This window comes from Vicia villosa, linkage group LG4 (genome assembly GCF_029867415.1).
Source record: "Vicia villosa cultivar HV-30 ecotype Madison, WI linkage group LG4, Vvil1.0, whole genome shotgun sequence".
In the NCBI taxonomy this organism is placed as follows: domain Eukaryota; kingdom Viridiplantae; phylum Streptophyta; class Magnoliopsida; order Fabales; family Fabaceae; genus Vicia; species Vicia villosa.
In genome coordinates, this window is record NC_081183.1 from 111,016,093 (window position 1) to 111,036,535 (window position 20,443).

The window sequence follows — 20,443 nt, forward strand, 5'->3', positions numbered from 1 at the left end:
TGAAAGATGACGGAATAAAAGCATATACATCATATATAGACGACAGCTTTCGCGAATGTTTAACACTTACCCCTGATTACATACCTGACCTTAAGAAACCCTCGATAGAACTTAACGAGTTACCTAAGAATCGGAGATATGAATTTCTTGATGAAGAGCTCAACCGTCCAGTTATAGTAAACGTGAATCTAAACAGCAACAAAACTAATCAACTCTTAGGAGTCTTACAAAAATACCTTGCAGCTCCAGGATACACCATATGTGACCTAAAAGTGATAAGTCCATCTGTGTGCATGCCCCAGATTATGCTAGATGAAGACTCTAAATCCTATAGAGAGCATCAAAGAAGAATAAACCCAAAAATGAGTGATGTAGTAAAGAGAGAATTGTTAAAATTACTTGAAGCTAGAATCATTTACCAAATCTATGATGGCAAATGGGTTAGTCATGTTCATGTCGTGCCAAAGAAAGGAGGTGTCACAGTTATGCAAAACAAAAAGGGAGAATTTGTAGCGAAACATATAGAAAACAGATGGCGCATGTGCATAGACTATAGGAAGCTAAACAAAGTAACCAGGAAGGACCATTTTCCCCTTCCTTTCATCGGTCAAATGTTGGAACGTTTAGCCAAGCACTCTTATTTTTACTATTTAGATGGATATTCAGGCTTTTCCTAAATCCATATTCACCCAGACGATCAGGAGAAAACAACTTTCACATGCCCCTATGGTACGTTCGCCTATCGAAGAATGCCATTTGGACTATGCAACGCCCCTACAACCTTCCAACGATGTATGATATTTATATTCGCATATTGCTTTGCTTTAATTCTTCACAATTGGGTGAATCCTCCCCAATTACAATGCAAACACAATTATCCTAATTCCTAAAGTCAAAGGAGCTGGCCCTATGGATAATTTCAGGCCCATAGCCCATGCGAACTTCAAGTTCAAAATAATCTCTAAGATCATAACCGACATGATTGCTTCTTTAATGTCTTTTCTAGTTAATCAAGAACATCAAGGTTTCATTCATGGAAGAAATATAAAAGATAATATATGTTTAGTCTCAGAAGTTTCTAACCTCATAGAAAACAAACAACATGGAGGAAATTTAATCATGAAAGTGGACATTTCCAATGCATTTGATACCTTCAACTAGAAATTCCTCCTCAATGTGCTCAATAGGTATAGTTTCTCAAACATCTTATTGTTTACGGTGATTTCCGGTAAACAACCGCTAGTCCTCCAAACTATAAAATATACTTTGGTTACTCACAGGATCGACTAGATTGATCATAGAACATAGTTAAACAATTGTCTCTTGATATGATTCAAATCATGTTTGTTTGTTCTGACTTCAAGAAAACTCGTTTATGATGTGATCGTGTGAATATTCACTTAAAAAGCAAACACTCGTTATACATGTTAATACAACTTTCGATAAAGAAAACGTAAATAAAAGCGTTTAAACTGTAGGAATGTAAAGTGCAGAAATATAACGTGCAAGAATGTAAAATTGCAGAAATGTAAAGTGCTTCGAAATGAAAGTTAAACGAAAAGGATAAATGAATTGAAAAGATACTTGAATAGATAAAGATACAAATGTATTTAAAACGATGTTGGTGTCATACGTACATTTCTCAGCGAACTCGTTCTCTAAACACTTGATACTTGAGTGATTTGTGAGTGATTTGTACAAAATGAACACCCGGAATCCTAACATTAAGACCCTTATTTATACTACTTTCGATCCTAACGGTCCTACACTAATCTGATGCCACGTTGCCCACAAGAATCCCTAGGATGCCATCTGTCCTTGTGCAGTTACACAAACTACTTCGAAATTCAAATCCTCCCGCCTGAATCCTCTTTCGACGCGTGGCAACGTGATCAGAACCGAGAATGCCACGAAAACACGTTCAGCCTCAGTATCTTACGTATTTCGCAAAATGTTTAAGTCTCTAAAGATAATTCACTTTGAATTAGCTCCGATTCTAACCATCTTTACTCCAACTCAAACAACATTCTCGAAACATGGCCATCAGTAGCCATTTTTAATCTCCGAAATGGTCATCAGCAACCATCTTTCTTCGAATCCTAAACTCTTCAAAGAATATTCTTCCTGAACGAAATCTTCAGCCAACACTTATGCAACTGTATTCACTCAATTCTAGCTTCTGCTTCACTTTCAGTGGCAATTAATGGCTCTCTAAAAGTCTCTACTTTAATTGCTCAAGGGGTGAGACAAGGTGACGCTCTCTCACCCCAGCTCTCCTACTTGGCAGAAGAAGTTCTTAGTAGTAATATTTTTAACCTGGTGACGGATGGTAAATTGAAGCTCGTTAAGAAATTAGGCCTGTCTCGATATCTTCTCATGTTTTATATGCAGACGACATGGTCATTTTTTGCACAAGAAAGTTCTCTAATATCCAAGTGTTGGCCAATCTTTTTACTTCCTATTCTATAAATTATGGTCAGATATTTAGTGTGACTAAATCCAATGTGTTTGTTGGCTTTATGTCTAGAAGAATGTTAGACAAGATTGTTAGAAGGACAAGTTTCACTAAAGGCTTTTTCCCCTTTAACTATTTTTGTGTGCCTATTTTCAAAGGTAGAATGAAGGCTTCTACCCTCAAATCTTTAGCTGACAGGATCATTGCTAAATTGGACAGCTAGAAGGGCTTTTTATCGTCGATGGCAGGGAGAATTTTGTTGGTAAAGTTAGTTGTTCAGAGCATGCTAACCACCTTGATCACTATATATTTTCAACTTGTTTCCCTTTGTAAGGATATTGAGAAAGCAATTAGCAATTTTATTTGGAGTGGTGATGTTACCAAGAGGAAAATGGTTAGGGTAACTTGGAAAAAATGTGTACCCCAATAAATAATGGAGTTCTTGACCTGGGTTCTCTCACCTTTTTTTAATACAGCAACAAACTTGAAAATAACTTGGGACATGTTGACACCAGAAGAAGCTTGGGCCACAATTCTTCGATCTAGAACGATTAGACACTTTGGCATTATAAAGTATCATATTTTCTCCTTTGTGTGGAAATAGATCAAAGGAGAATTTAACTTTCTAAATAGTAAAGTTAGTTGGATTCTGGTTCAAGGCACTAATATTAGATTTTGGATGGATTCTTAGTGTGGTTCCCTTTTGATTGTGGAAACCATTTTTGCCATTCTTCATTCAAAAGATCTAGACATCAATGCTAAATTTTCAAATTTTCTGCACAACGGGAGATGGAATTTTCCAACAGAGTGGTCATATCTCTTTCCTTTCATTTATGTTATAACTTGAGATTTTAATAGCATAAATGACAAAGATCTTATGGTGTGGTCTTCAACTACTTCTATTTTGCTAAGTATGAAGGATTCCTACAATATTAAATCCCCTCCCATCCTAGAGAATTTCTTGGTCATCATATATGTGGTGCACTGATATCCCGCCCTCAAAGTTGCTTCTGGTTTGGAAGCTTATTAACAAAAAAGTCCCAACCGATGAACAACTCATGTGCAGGGATGTGCCTTTCGTCTCACAATGCGGCCTCAGCAATACTCATTCAGAATCTAGCTCTCATCTTTTCTTCTCCTGCAAATTTGCAGTCCAGCTTTGGCATTGGTTCTACAAGAAAGCTAACATGAGCAGTAGACCTACAAACCTGGAAAATATGATTCATCACTACAATGCTGCCTATTCTTCCCAGTGTTTTTTGATTTTGAGATTTGATGTTATTTACAGTATTGGCAACGTATGGTCAGCTAGGGCTTTGGAGAAATACAATCAGATCACTCCTAATGTGCAACATACCATTAGACAAATTCTAGCCAAAATTGAATTCACAAACATGAATGCTAAGATTGCCTCTAACCCCTCCATACAAGACTTCACTCTTCTCAGTTCCTTCAATGCTCAAATTCATCCTCCCAAGGCGCCGGTGATAAAAGAGGTTTTTTGGCGTCCCCATAACTTCGGATGGATCAAATGCAAGTGTGCAGTGCTTTTAGCTATGATAATCTCAATGCCAGACGTGGGGATATCTTCAAAAATTATAGTGGGGATCTAATTTTGGCCTTCTCTAAAAATCTATCATGACATTCCTCCATGCATGCTGAAATTAGCATTGTGATGAGAGCAATTGCTAGTGGCAAAGAGAATGGTTGGCCTAAATTTTGAATTGAGATGAATTCCAATCTAGTTATACAGGCTCTCACCAACCATAAGATCATTCCTAGGCATCTTAGAAGAAATTGGAAGACTTGTATGAATACAATCTTTAATATGACTTTTATTTTATCGCATATTTACATAGAAAAATTGTTGTGCGAATTATTTTTTATAACATATGCATCACAACTACTTCTCTCACCATTTTTTATTCTATCCCTATAAAGACAAAGAAAGAATATGTACAAAATAGACTTGAAATGCCTTTTTTTTAGATTCATCACGTATTAGTGGATTTTGGCCTTGCTTGTCCCCCAAATTTTTGTGTATTTTTTTTCTTCAATATATGACTCTTTTATTAAAAAAAATGTTATATAATAAAATTATAGTAATTTTGTATTTGACAATTTATATATTAATATTTAGACAATTTTTATATATATTCTTTTGAGTTAGGGATTCTAGTTATGTCTCATCTAAATTATAAAAAAAATTAAAGAAATATGATTGTTTAGAATTAAATTCTAAATCAACAAATTATATCTATCCAATCCAAACTAATACATTTCGAGTTGAGCTACTCCTCATATATATATATATATATATATATATATATATATATATATATATATATATATATATATATATATATATATATATATATATATATATATATATATATATATATATATATATATATATATATATATATATATATATATATATATATATATATATATACTATCTACCCAATATTATTAAATTGAGCAAACTACCTAATTTAACCTTCAATCAAAATAACTTTACCCTTACTAAAGGTTACTTCAGTAATTAACAAATTGATTTTTTTGCCTTGCCATTTGTTGTTTGCTGATTCGTCCACAGAAAGAAATTGTACTTGATTTCACTTTTCCCTCCAAAGAGCTATTACTTTCCCTTTCTTTCTCACTCTTCGTTTCATTCTCATCACTTCCCAAATATTTCCTTTCCCTCTCCTCACAGAACTCCTCCCTGACTCAGAAGCCGAGTTTTCGGTCCCTTCCTTTTGCTTCTCTCCGGCGCCGGTAAGGATAAATACAGAAAGGTGAACGTTTGATATTTTTTGAGCAAAGAGGATGAATGTTATTCCTTGGTTTTGAACTTTGTTAATGTTTGAGTTGTTTTGTAATCCTTTTTGAAATGTCATCGGTTATGAGATTTCATTATGACTAGAAACTTGATTCTGATTTTGGGATTTTGACACCCGCCTTTTTTATTCATTTTCAAAGTAGAACGTTTTTTGTTTTTCCTGATAACAACAATCTTCCATTCTAACACAGGAACAATGTCAAGGGCTCCCATTCTCATAAATGATCTGGTCAAAGGGAACCAAGTCTGGAAAATGTTGATTAGGGTTGTTGATCTATGGGTTGTGAATGAGAAAAATGGCCATCAACACCTTGAAATGGTGATTCAAGATGTAAAGGTATCATTTTTCCTAAGATTCTAAACATTGTTTGATTGTGCTTTCATAAATTGTTATCTACTGTTTGTGTTAATCGCAAGCAAACATCCTTGCGTTCTTTTTTGTTTCTGGTTTATGAACATTGTTAGACGATGCTCTTTGCAGGGTGGTAAGATTCATGTCACCACTTGGAACCGAGATTTCAAAGATTGGTTTGAACAAGTGAAGGAGCATGAGACTTATATTCTGTATAATGGAGAGCCCGTTGACAACGAAGGTCCTTTAAAAGTCTGTTCTCACCCACTCAAGCTCGTCTTCAACGGAGGGACTACGATGACTAAGGCGGCGTTACCCGACATACCAACCCACAAATACATTTTTCATCCTATTGATAACTTTCTCAAAGGGAACTACAAGCATGACATCTTATATGGTGACATATCACTCTTTTATTATATCTTTGCATATGGTTTACTTATTTGTTTCTCCTTCTGTAAAGTCACCATTTCCATGCATTTGTTAAGTTGTTAAATACATTTTTCATCCTATTGGGAACTTTCTCAAAGGGAACTTCAAGCATGACATCTTATATGGTGACATATCACTCTTTTATTATATCTTTGCATATGGTTTGCCTTTAGGATTTTTCCTTCTGTAAAGTCACCATATCCATGCTATTATTAAGTTGTTAATGATGCTTTATTTGCTTCATACATTTCAGATGTTATAGGGGTGTTGCAAGATGTTGTCAAGACACAAATGGGCGGTGGTGGTAGGAAATCTTGCGTCAATATTACCTTGCGTGATGTCGAAGGGAATGTTATCGAGGTGGCATTATGGGAAGTTTACGGCAAGCAATTCATGAACTACACTACCCCAAACAACAGTTCTGGTCCTACAGTTATCATTTTGACCCATGCCTGGTGCAAGCCAAATACAGGTTTCAATTTGTTTATATTTAACTACTTTGATTTTTAGTTCAATATTTCATGTATTCTGTTACACTGTCCTTCTTACAAACCATCGCATTCCATTATAGTTTCCGGTTTGCCGTCTCTTTCGAACGCATGGAACGACTCTAGACTTTTAATTGACTTGGACCATCCACAAGTGGCCGAATTCAAAGCTAGGTACTGTATCCACTTAACCGCCAAAGGCATCAATTTTTATTATTCAATTCCATATCATATTTTATGACATACCTATTTTTGCAGTTTCGGAGCTAATGCTTTATCTGGTATACCTGCCCTTTCCCAATCATTAACATGTGATTCTTCCATTCAACCTGCAAACAATTTTTGGACTAACTTGAGTGAGGTCAAAACTATCCGTGCAATCTCTGCACTAGGAAAGGTTAGGCTGATATTACATTATTTGTGTTTTGAAAATAATTTTAAAAGATCTATGTCATTAGCACGCCATTATTGCTTCAATTCTGTTTTCCATTCCCTTCGATGCAACAGGATTCTTTCGGAACGACTATTGGCACTACTGTCGGTTTCAAAGCGTCTAAGAACGGCTGGTATTTTGAATCGTATGCTGGGTCATCTGGAAATATTGATTCAAAACCTGTTATGAAGTGAGCACTTATTCTTGCCCTTCTACCCAATTGCATAACTTACTAGCATATCTATCTATGATCTTAACCTCACTTATTCATGGTAGGTTCAAAGTTGAGGTTGAAGTCGTTTATGCTGATCACAAGGAAACCTTTGTTTTTTGGGATAAGGATTGTATCCCTTTTACAAAAAAGACTGCTAGAGAATTAAGAGAAGTTATGAAAGAGGTGAGATTTTTCATAGGCATTTCACTTTTTTTACATTAAGCCAGTTACTCACATATTAATACTATTGTTATTTTGTTTTTTTGAATAGGCTGGAGAAGACAACCCTAAAATTTGGCCTGCTCATCTAGATGTTTTGTTGAATAAACAATTTGTGTTTCGTGTCAAGTACCAACAACAGTACCGACAATTCTCTATTGTGAAAATACTTAACGAGGAGGGCCTTTACGACAAGTTTGACAAATACCTCACACCTGATGAGGTACAGCCTGATGAGGTACAACATCTGTTTCATGCTTCTTTTTGAACTTCCATAGTCTTTTAGAGTAAGAAAATATTTTCTTTGCATTAACATCACATTCATTTTATGATGTTACAGACCATGCCAGGCGAGCCCATTCTTGCAACGTCCACCACTGCTCCGATACTTAATCCAAACCAAGTTAGTTCATCCCACTTTACTTCTATCTATTGTAAAAATAAGTTTTAATGTTAACTCCCTCTGAATGTTAGCTCATTTCTTTGTCCCATTGATAGCTCACACAAACTTCGGAGCAATCATTCTGTGCTGAGCCATACTCGGCTGCTAACCCGAGTTGGAGTCCTGAGGCAAGCTCCAACAGTACTCCAGCCAAGAGGGGATCTGAGTCAACCTCAATTAATGATATCATCCAGCCCGAAGAGATCACACCCAAACAATCCGCCACTAAGGCCAAGCCTGGAAAGAAGATTAAGCATTTGAAGAAAGAATGATTTGGTGGGTTTGTTTCAACAATTTGTCTATTTTTTTGTTGCTGTTTCTAGCATTTTGTAAGTGTAAGGATATAATCCACTAACTGCACTAAATTCTGAACTTCTCGCATTATTAATTATCTATCCCATGACTTTGTACTATTAAAACTCCTTTATTGAGTATGCACCATGTCAAGTATTCATTCTGATATCGCTTATTCAAATTTGTCATCAAATCGTGGTATAGACAAATCAAATTAGCACACAGAGAACAAATGTATAGTAGCTAGAAACATCATGCGTCACTACTACAAGAAATACATAGAAATGAAAGCAGAATACTTGTGATGCATTGATTTCCTTTGTTAGCATAGGATATATATTGGAAGTGTATAAGCATGATACAGTGCATATCAGTCTAAGGGATAATGTGATCAATATTATAAATGACAAGTGAACAAAAGAAAAGAAAATTAGCACATGTTGTTGATTGATAGATTGGTGCATGCTGAAAAACCAATGACAGAGTGAGGTTTTCATACAAAAAATGAAGTACATATACCAGTATAGTACACTAATCTACAAAGTCACCTTCATTTATGTATTGGACTTAGCCAATATATATATCTACAAAGTCATTGATCTTCCATGTTATCCACGTAACTGTTTTATAGGAAAAAATATTTATATGTTGTTTTTCATATACCTCTATTAGTTTTGGGCCAATATATAAATGTCTTTATACGTAGCCATGCCTTTATACATTTTCGAACTTTCTTATTGTTTGTGTGCTGTTTTATGGTTAGATATACTTAATAATACTTAATATTGGCCTTTTGATTGTACACTTCAAAACTTTGCTTATTATGTTGAATTAAATTTTTTAGTTTCACAAGTGTATGCTTCCAAGAATAAGGTCAATTGACAGCTACTGTTCCCGACCTCAACATCATTTTTTTGTGTTTCATAACAGCCCTAGCAGTTTTATATTTTTCTATTGTACAATGCACAACATCCTTTTTCAGCATTGCTCATTGGGCCATTCAACAAGTCTCTAAAACCCTCCTTAACTGCGCAGGTACAGCAGGCTCATGGTTGCACAGTCCAGCATTTTGGGAAATTCTAGAGATATGTGTCACATCTACCTTAAATGCTATGTACACTTTTACACGGTAAGTCAAACATTTTCAGGAAAGCTGTATTTTTTTATGACATCCCTTTCATAATTACATTCAGTTTTGATGTGTTAATGTATTGTAACTTTAAACATTAGGACCCTTTGTGTTGCAGCATGTAATGATATCCTAGCAGAGTAGGTCTGCATAAAATAACTTTTTGGAACCAAGTACATATTTCATTTACAATTTTTCTTCCTTTTTAAAACTAAATACTAACTACCTTTTGTAAGAGACAACTAATTTCGTTTCTCCTCAACAGAGTATGAGTTACCACATCTTTTTAACTGCAACTCAATACATTATGAAAAATATCTTTGGTTTTAGGGGGAATTGTTACTATTCGTTTTAAAAATTGACATGTCTTTTAACTCTATTCAATATAATTTTAATTGGTACATCTGTGAAATACATTGGACAAACAAAATTAACTAACCTTGACAAACCATTTCATAAGATCCTTTACTAGGCAATTGGCTTGGCATCCAACACAAATAGAGAAATATTTGTTAACATTTGTTTTATATGCAACAGTTTTGCAACTTCATTGTGCCTGAGAAAGCAGATCGAGACATGAGAAAGATATAACTTCATCAGGTGCAAATCTAACCTATTAAAGTATGTATGCCCCTGTAGTAATATATATTGGAATTTGCAAAAACAAACTAAATGAATCCATTGCTGTTGAACTGTTGTTACTTCCTTTGCATTTACTATGCCCAACAAATCATAAATACAAGCAAGAATTATTTTTAGGGATGAAACTGATTCAGAAACGTATAATTTGACCTTATGTACAAGTTGAGAATATTGCTTAAAAGTATATATGAATGCGAATAAATTGACTTGACGATTTAACAAATACAAGATATGCATACATGTTCTTTAGAAAACAACACCTTTCACCAATGAACTCACCAGTCAGAGCAATGTATTAGAAAAAACAAGATAACCACTTCATCAATATACAATATATGGCTAACCGTTCCAAGGCAATACCTTTTACAGATTTGCATTTGTTGTTCTAATTATCCCTGATTTATTCTGAATGTGAAAAGCCAAAGTTTGTTGAATATCGCCGAACTATGCTTCTATTTATATAATTTGAAACATCTACTGATTCTTTTAGATAACTCTTATAGTTATCTTTTTATATAGAGTGAAGTTGGTTGGAGCCTTTAATGTATGGCACATCTACCACATTGATATCAATAACTGCTATATCAACTATTTTAAAACTTTTCTAAGTCATAGAGATGTTGTGTTTTTACCCTACCTTTGAGAATTTAATGCAATGTCTTATTTAATTTGAGATAGGAGCAGTTTTTATTTTGGTTAACCAACGACAAAACAGTATTAATGGTACCCTATAACTATACTATGACATGTTGCAGAATAAATGTTGTTCATAATCGTTTGTTTTAAGACCGTCATCATTGACCGATTACTAATTGTAATATGAATGATTGTTAGGCATCATTTTGTGTTGCTAATTATGGACGCTGTTCACAAAGCATCGGGAAAAAAGGCTAGAGCAAGAAGAATGTTGATTTTGAAGGAAAACCGGTCAAAACGTCAGAAATATAGTCCTCACCAATTTCTTCGTGGGGAGACTGTGATTAATAATCCTACCTTCCACACGCCGAGACAACCTTTGGACGAGCTTACTCCGTCATTCCAAAACATCCTTACAAGAACACCAGTTGATCAACTTGCTGTTACTCCAAGTCTACGCGATGCAGGGACAGAACCTAGCATATCAAAACTCGGTTTTAAAAATTTGAGAAGCTGCCACATTGGCTCCTTAGGAACAAATCTTTTCTTAAAGTTTGCATCAAGTTCTACACTAAAGGAGAATGTTACTTTTGCTAAATTCTCACTGGACACTAATCAGCAGCCCCTTCCTCTTCATGAAAATGAAGTTCCAGCCGGAAGTTCTTCTAATAGAGCCAGGTTACTGTAATTATTTTTTCCTTCGTACTAGCTGTTACAACCAATGTTTATATTTAATAAGTATACGGTCTATAGTTGGTTATTTCTAATGTATTCGCCGTTTTATTTGTCAACAGTTGCCAACCGGATTCCAAAACAGGTCGGGGACGACCTAAAAATCCCGATGAAGTTCCAAATATGGCGCTTAACTTGTGCAGAAAGTTTCCTATACCAACGAATATCCAAGACACTGCCACACAAAGTGATACCTTCTATGCAAACCCACAAACTAGGTAAATTATTTGATCATATAATTAAATTACCCTTCAAATCACCTAAATATTTGGTTGTTTAATCTTACTAATCTTGGGGAGTTGTACAGGTGTTCAACATTCCATAAACCTGGCAGGGGCAGGCCTAGAAAGAAAACCACAGATCCTAACCTCTCTATGAATTTGAATACAAGGATCTCCAACCAAACTATTAACCTGCAGCAGTCTATTCCAACTGAGAGATATGGTTCAAGGTACCAAACAAAAAAATCTAACCATTACTTTGACAAATTATTTCAATGGTAACTCTCTAATATGCGAATTGCATTTTCACTCCAACAGGGATGTCGTTACACCATCTGTCCCTGGGCTGCAAGTACCACAGAAAAGGGGCAGTCTTGGTGGTGACAAGTATACGCCGGTCTCAAGGCCCACGCATGGTCCCAATTATGTAATTGAGCCAACATGTCCTATTTTTACACCTACGGTAAATTTGGATTTTAATAGCGACTCAGACACTGATAGCGACTATGACCCTTTTGCAAGTAAGTTTAATAATTTATATAGTACACTGTATTAATGGTGTGTATTTTAAACTGTGTCAATGCCACCTATGTTCCCATTCTATTTCAACTATACCCACACATGTGATTATATTCCTTTACTTCCATTAATTTTTCTTTATCATAACATTACAGCATATCTATCCGAGGATGAGTTATGCTCGGAAGACGAACATTATGATGCACCTTTCACAATTCATGATAATGCTGCCGACAATTCTGAAGGTATCAATTCTTAAACAGGACATGTAGCATATCACAAAAACAGTTCTGTTTAGATGTTCTATTTCTTATAAAATATTGATACATTTCATGCTTTTGTAGAATATTACGATATTGGATCCCCTCTTATTGAATACCGTTATTGTAAAGCGATGATGTGGTATCAAGAGAGGATGCATAAAAGTTCTCATTCCGCCAACCCGAAGTTTATGATGTGTTGTGGGAACGGAAAAGTTGAACTCCCACTGCTTAAGGAGCCTCCGGAAACCCTTGCAAAACTTTTATTTGATCACGATAGTTTAGTTAGCCGCAAGTTTCAACAACAGATCCGAGTATACAACATGATGTTTGCGTTCACGTCACCGGGGCAAAGGTTGACAATCGATTTAACAATGGCCGTGGGCCTCCAACACTAAGGATACAAGGTCAAACGTGTCACCGAATCGGAAGTTTGTTGCCTCCGCAAGGTCAAAAACCTAAGTTTGCTCAGTTATATATTTATGACACAGAAAATTAAGTAGCAAATCGAATGCATGGACTAAGGTTATTTACTGAAACCCATCCCTGTGATTGTGTCATATACTACTCTCTTTTGTAAATATTGTTACTGTTTTTATATCCTTTTAATTAATATTCATTTTTTCTCCATATCAAGGAACAAAGAAGATTTTGATCTGGTGGTTGTCAGTCGATTATCAAGCATGCTGTATGAATTCAATCCTCATGCTAAGAGTTTTCAAATGGCAAAACAATGGTTAAATAATGCGGAAACTCCAAACTTAAAGCTGCGACTTATTTCCAACCGATCCACCGATGGGAGGGTGTATAATCAACCAACTGTGTCTGAAGTGGCTGCTTTGGTTGTTGGTGATATTGACACTGCTGAAATGAGGGATATCATAATGCAGACAAAGGGAGGAAGACTTCAAAGAATCAACGAACTGCATGCTGCTTACATGGCTTATCAGTATCCTTTGATATTTCCTTATGGTGAGGACAGTTATAGACCTGATGTTGCACATAGAGACTTGCCCGTCAACGAAAACAGCATAAGAAATAGGCTCACAATACGCGAATGGCTTGCCTTTCGCATTCAGACAAGGTTAGCTGAAGCTAAGACTTTGTTATCTTCTAGAAGGTTGTTCCAGCAATTCCTGGTCGATGGTTACACAATGTTAGAATCCGAAAAACTAGAATGGCTTCGTAAAAATCAACCAAAGCTTCGGGTGTCAAAGTACAACTCTTTAGAGAAAGAGGGCGATCAAAGTCAAGCTCCAGGAATAAGCATAGGTAAACGAGTTGTTTTGCCTTCTTCCTTTGTTGGCGGTCGTAGGTTTATGGATCAATTGTACTATGATGGGATGGCTATATGCAGCAAAGTCGGATTTCCCGATTTGTTTATTACTTTTACATGTAATCCAAATTGGCCGGAGATTCAAAGAGTTCTCGGACCTCTACATTTGAAGCCTCAAGATCGACTGGATGTCATTTCAAGAGTTTTCAAAATCAAGTTCGATCAATTGCTTTCAGATTTAACCAAAAAAGGCGTTCTTGGGAAAGTGCTTGCTTGTGAGTTAATTCTGCCCAGTTACTCAAACTTTATAATACTATTACTGTCATGATTGCTAATTTTGGTATATTCTTCCCATGCTAGATATGTACACCATTGAGTTCCAAAAGAGAGGATTACCTCATGCCCATATTTTGCTGTTTTTGCATCCTTCAAACAAATATCCAAGGCCCGAAGACATTGACAAGATCATTAGTGCCGAAGTGCCCGATCCCAGAACACACCCTCGATTGTACAATTTGGTAAAATCTCACATGGTCCACGGTTCTTGTGGTTTGGCAAATCAAGACTCACCTTGCATGAAAGATAACAAGTGCACCAAATTTTATCCTAAGAAATTTCAGCCTACAACTATAGTGGACCACGGGGGCTACCCGGTTTATAGGAGAAGAAACAACGGACACACAATTGAAAAAAACGGCATAATATTTCATAGTGGTCATGTGGTTCCTCACAATCCAAGTTTTTTGTTGAAATACGAAGCCCACATCAACATGGAATGGTGCAACCAAAGTACTTCCATCAAATACCTTTTCAAATATATTAACAAAGGTTCGGATCGTATTTCGGCAATCATACAAGGTCAGGACAAGAATAACATTGACGAGATCAAGCAATATTTGGATTGTCGATACATCTCCCCAAGTGAGGCATGTTTTTTCATATGGAAGGTGAAAACTCTGTGTACTACAAAGACTACTAGCAAGTAGGTGATGTTTTACTCAAACCAAGTGTAACCGAGTCAATGTTTACATCTTGGTTTGAGGCAAACAAAACTTATGAGGAAGCAAGATTGCTAACTTATGGTGACTTTGTTTCTAAATTTGTTTATCATAAAAGAAGTCGGACTTGGAAACCAAGGAAACGAGGGTATACCATTGGTCGACTAATTTGGGTTCCTCAAAGCACTGGTGAATTGTTTTATTTAAGAATGATGCTCACGGTCACAAAGGGTCCTTTATGCTATAAAGACATTAAGAAAGTTGATGGAAAACAACTTAAAACTTTTAGGGACGCATGCTTTGCGATGGGATTTCTACAAGATGGTCGAGAATTTGTCGAGGCGATCAAAGAGGCACATCTTTGGGGTTCCGGTCCATTTTTACGGAAGTTATTTGTGACAATGTTGTTATCTTCGTCCATGAATAGACCCGAACATGTTTGGAGAAAGACTTGGATGTATTTGTCAGATGGCATTCTTTATGATCAACGCTTATTCACAAGAAATCAAGGTATTTTGTTTTTACTCTAACTGTAGTGTTTATTTAAATATATAGCTCCCTTCCTGCATTTTTCTTTCGTGTTGCATCATGCTCTTTTACTCTTACAGAAAACTTGCATGCAATATCTTAGAACCAATAGATCCAGTTTATTGCATTCAATTATTACAGCCGTAGAACAGCATCTGGTAACTGTAAGGCGACACGTTTTTAAACGTATATATCTATGTCTCTGGCAGTTTACAGCCTATGTGCTACATGCTTAAAACAATGTCCAATTTATTTAACCATGGTTACTTAATTTATATTTTTTTTAGGAGAAGCAGCCTACTGGTACGTTACAATATATTGTATGCATAATGGGATGAATATATATGTCTCAATTCGTGTTTACTTAATTTATGTTTTCATAGGAGAAGCAGCCTACTGGTAGCTTGCAATATATTTTATGAAACATGGAAACTGGACGGTACATATAAAGTTTCAATAGGTTTTTTTAAAAATTCATTTCCAGGGATAATACCTTGCCTATCATGCATAACATTCTATCTTTATTAACAAGGTCTACGTAAATTTTTTTGTATTATGCTCTGTCATGCATAACATTCTTTTTTTAACAACTATGTCGTAGGTCTGACAATGACCGATGTCGAGCTCAAAGAAAGGACACTTATGGCCATTGAAACACTTTTACAAAATAATAATCGAAGTCTAAAAGACTTCAAGACAATGCCATATCCAAAAGATTTTGTCGTCTCCTTTACTGGAAATAGGCTACTTTACGATGAACTTCAATATGAGGTTGTAGCTCAAAAACAAATTTTTGATACTTTGTATGCTTCTCTTACAGGTAATATGACTCTATTGAATAATATGACTCTATTGAATAAATTTGACAAAATAATGACACTTTTGTTTTTATTAACACTCTGTTTTGAAATCTCTATTATACATAGATGAGCAAAGTAACATTTTTGAGGAAATCATGGATGTTGTAGAAAAGCAACAAGGTGGGGTGTTTTTTTTATATGGCTATGGTGGGACTGGTAAGACCTTTATGTGGAACACTTTATCAGCAGCACTTAGATCTAAAAAGAAAATTGTCTTGCCGGTTGCTTCAAGTGGAATTGCAAGTTTGTTATTACCAGGAGGAAGAACGACTCATTCTAGATTTAAGATTCCAGTTCCTACTTTAGAGACTTCTATTTGCAACATTGAAAAAAAAGATGATATTGCTGAGCTTCTTAAGTTTACAGACTTAATCATATGGGATGAGGCTCCTATGGCTAACAAGTTTTGCTTCGAAGCTTTGGACAAATCCTTAAAAGATATCATGAGTGGATCCACACATGCATCTAAAAAAATATTTGGAGGTAAGGTTGTTGTTTTTGGTGGTGACTTCAGACAAATTCTCCCTGTTATACCAAGAGGTACTAGATCTGATATTATCCATGCAACAATCAATGCTTCTTATATTTGGGATCATTGTAAAGTATTGAGACTTACAAAGAACATGAGGTTGCAGAGTGGTACACCTACTACTACAGCTGATGACATTATGAGCTTTTCTGAGTGGATTCTAAATATTGGAGATGGGACCATGTGTGAACCTAATGATGGTTATGCTGATATCTGTATTCCAGATGAGTTCTTAATTTCAAACTTTTCAGATCCGATTCAGGCCATTGTTGAAGATACCTACCCTGATCTCATTCATAATTATCTTGATTCCAATTATCTTCAAAGTCGTGCGATATTAGCTTCAACAATCGAAGTAGTTGATGACATCAACCAATATATCACTAACCTTCTTCCAGGTATTCATATGCCACTTAGTTCATTTCATACATGTTAGTCATAAATATCTTTTGTACTATGATATATCTTTTTTTTCTCTTTAACATTTTTAACTAAATCTTGGTATTTTTCATGATGTAGGTGATGAGAGAGAATACTTTAGTAGTGATTCCATTGATAAATCTGATGTAACTAACTTTGATGCATATGAGCATGTGACACCCGAGTTTTTGAACGCTCTTAAAACCTCTGGATTGCCTAACCATTCAATCAGGTTGAAAGTAGGGGCCACTATTATGTTAATGCGCAACCTAGATCAGTCAGAGGGCTTGTGCAATGGTACACGACTAACTGTAACCAGACTTGCTGCCCATGTCATCGAAGCCAAGATCATTTCTGGAAAAAATATTGGTAACATCTTTTACATTCCTAGAATGTCTTTATCCCCCTCACAGTCTCCATGGCTATTTAAATTGGTGAGACGCCAATTTCCAATTATTGTTTCCTTTGCCATGACTATTAACAAGTCACAGGGCCAGTCACTTGACAATGTTGGATTGTATTTGCCAAAGGAAGTTTTTAGTCATGGGCAATTGTACGTGGCTATCTCAAGAGTCAAATCCAAAAAGGGATTAAGGATTCTTATTCACGACAAAGAGAAACAACCTATGCTCTCTACCACCAATGTTGTATTCAAGGAAGTGTTTCATAACATTTAAAAGGTGTGAAGTTAGATATTGTTTCGTACCAAACCATTATCCACGTAATTTACCACTTCGAAATATTATTCATTCACAATTTAACTTTGATTGTGTTTTTTTCCTATCTTTCAGGTTATATTCATTCACTTCATTTTGGGATGTCATGTTGCAGCTCAACTTATTTTTTATAAGCTTTTGTAACACATTTTGTATTTCTCTACTTATTTAAAGCAGCATATTGTTTGGTCAGTACCAAGCTTATAACATTTGGAATTTTACTAAAGCCAAAGAAAGTCATATGGAGGCTACCACTACTTCATTTACATGACATTAACAATACTATCAATATACTTTTTGGCATATTATATCTTTTCATTATGGCCATATTCCATTTGTTAATTTAATCCGGAACTAAACAACATCATTATATATATATATATATATATATATATATATATATATATATATATATATATATATATATATATATATATATATATATATATATATATATATATATATATATATATATATATATATCAAAAGTTTGGTAGATGTTTAGCATAATATAAATCACTTATTAAAAACAGTTATCGAAATTTATTTTATGGAGAGACTATTCAAAAACAACTTTTTTATTTGAAATATTTTTAAATTTTTTCTCTCTAAATTCTCAACTTTTTAAGAATCCATAGCAAATAGATGAAAATTTATAAAAGAGGTTGTTTTGTTTTGCATAATAAAATTCAGACAATTTGTATTTTATAATAGATGAGCTTAATCTCTCAAAATTCATTAAACATAATCTATTATATTTTGGTAATATTGTATTACTTTTTTTCACCATTTTTTAAATTTTCATATAATTTATTATAAAATGTTTAATGAAATTTAGAGATAATGAAAATTTAAATTAAATAACTCAATCAATATTAATTATTTTTATATTTGTAAAAAACAGTCAGATTCTTCAAAGTAATATTGTAGTTATTAAAATCAACCAATATTTTAATATTAAGATGGTAGATAACTTTGAACATCTTACATTTCCCCCTTTTATAAACGAAAAACCATGTTCTCCCCTTTGAACAAATCTGGTATTACAACCCTTGAGCTAAGTAGAATCAACCCTTGAGTGATAGACCTTTTTTCTTCTAAAAAGTGTAATTTTTTAAAATTTAAATAAACTCGTGTTGTTTCATATAAGTATTAATTATTGATAATTTGACAATTAATATATTAAACATTAAAAGAAAAAATGAAAAAAAAATTCATGTTGTATTTCTTTTTATTAAAAAAAACAATTTTATATTGAACAAATCAATTCAGTACTTAAGTAAATAAATTATTTTATTATTTTAACTATTAAAGTAAATAAATATAATGAAATATAATAAGGTGGGTGGTCTCAGATAAGTGAGTGAATTCGGTGGGTGGTGTAAATATATTAAAGAAAACGTTTTGTCTATGGTCATCATGTTTGACTGGAATGTTGCTTTATCCTCCAATTTTCGCCCAAAAATATTAAATTAATTTTAATCTTAAAAGACTAAAACTAAAAATATCAATAAAATATTCATCTCAGGTCCTTCATCACTAATATTAAAAGGCGGAAATGTTTGGCAAAGATAAACAAACAAGTAAAGACGAATACAAAAAACAAGAGAATGTCTGACCACGATGCTGAGAGAAAGCAAGAGCTTCAGCTATTCACTGCACCACAACCAGAAATCGAAACACCAAACACCAATACCACCGTAGATAACAACCATCACGCATCTTCCTCCACTGCCTCTCGCCGCCCCCGGGGGCGTCCTCTTGGCTCTAGGAACAAACCTAAGATACCTGTCATAGTAACACATGACAATACTAATGTTGTAAGTTCTCATGTCCTTGAGATTAGGGTTGGAGACGACATATCAAAAAGTGTCTTTGATTACGCTCACCGTCAGGGGAGGGGCATATGCATTCTCAATGGAGATGGATTTGTGACACATGTTAGACTTCGCCTACCCACAGGAAGAGTTACAACCCTACAAGGAAGGTTTGAGATTATTTTGATATCTGGGACAGTTTTTCCAACGCCAACACCGATGAATGTTGGAGGATTGACAGTTTACTTATCAGGAATAAATGAACAAGTGATTGGGGGAAGTGTGATGCCCCCTTTGGTGGCTTCAAGTCTAGTGACTTTGACGGTTGCTTCCTTTGCAAACACTGCACCCGAAAAACTTTCTTCGGTGGTAGTTGATCGAAAAGAACATCACCTTCCATGCATCGATGGAGTTGGACAAGTGAGAGTAGGTGATCATGACTTGTCCAATGCTGGAGATTCAACATCTGGAACGAGAAACATGATGAGTAGCAACATCAGTTATCCATCATCCTCTACTCAAGATCGTGTATTTGGATGGGATGCTACTGCAACCGTAATTCCCCCACCCAAACATCCCCGTTTCTAGATGGATTGAATAGAAATATACATTTTTATATTTTTAAAACATTTATGCTTATCTAAATAAATAAATTTGTGGGTGGAATGAGTTTTTGTTGTTTTATACATACATTTTCTTCATTAATTTATTTATGGCACTTGCTCTTCATAATATGATAAATATGAATATTAAGTTTAATTATAGTACTTTTCAATTGAGTAAAAGTAAGGGTGTAAATAAATTAGTCTGATTAACACATGCCTATTGTCTAACCTACAAGGGCTTACATAAAGTCATACTTTTTAAAAAATAAAAAATGCATAGGGCTTTTTATAAGCCTATTTAGTTGAAGAAAAGGTAGTTCACACACCATTAAAAATATGTTTTAAAATTATCAGACCGATTTACTTAAATAAATAGACATAATA

General features: G+C 34.7%; 3 protein-coding genes across 3 annotated transcripts; all 3 read left to right on the forward strand.

Annotated features, from left to right (window-relative positions):
* The first annotated feature begins 5,493 nt into the window (after positions 1 to 5,493).
* On the forward strand, positions 5,494 to 8,149 carry LOC131597668 (uncharacterized). Its single transcript, XM_058870352.1, has 10 exons — positions 5,494 to 5,634; positions 5,779 to 6,046; positions 6,335 to 6,553; positions 6,653 to 6,743; positions 6,828 to 6,966; positions 7,077 to 7,192; positions 7,279 to 7,399; positions 7,488 to 7,673; positions 7,776 to 7,838; positions 7,934 to 8,149. The coding sequence occupies exons 1-10, from the start codon at positions 5,494 to 5,496 to the stop codon at positions 8,147 to 8,149; spliced, it is 1,560 nt and encodes a 519-aa protein (XP_058726335.1).
* A 6,740-nt stretch (positions 8,150 to 14,889) lies between these two features.
* Positions 14,890 to 17,598, forward strand: LOC131597669 (uncharacterized). The gene is made up of 5 exons (XM_058870353.1): positions 14,890 to 15,094; positions 15,714 to 15,932; positions 16,039 to 16,594; positions 16,664 to 16,899; positions 17,021 to 17,598. Exons 1-5 carry the CDS (start codon positions 14,890 to 14,892, stop codon positions 17,596 to 17,598), a joined length of 1,794 nt encoding a protein of 597 aa, XP_058726336.1.
* A 1,649-nt stretch (positions 17,599 to 19,247) lies between these two features.
* LOC131597671 (AT-hook motif nuclear-localized protein 29-like) lies at positions 19,248 to 20,042 on the forward strand. The gene has a single exon (XM_058870354.1). The coding sequence runs from the start codon at positions 19,248 to 19,250 to the stop codon at positions 20,040 to 20,042; it is 795 nt and encodes a 264-aa protein (XP_058726337.1).
* The last annotated feature ends 401 nt before the right edge of the window (positions 20,043 to 20,443 follow it).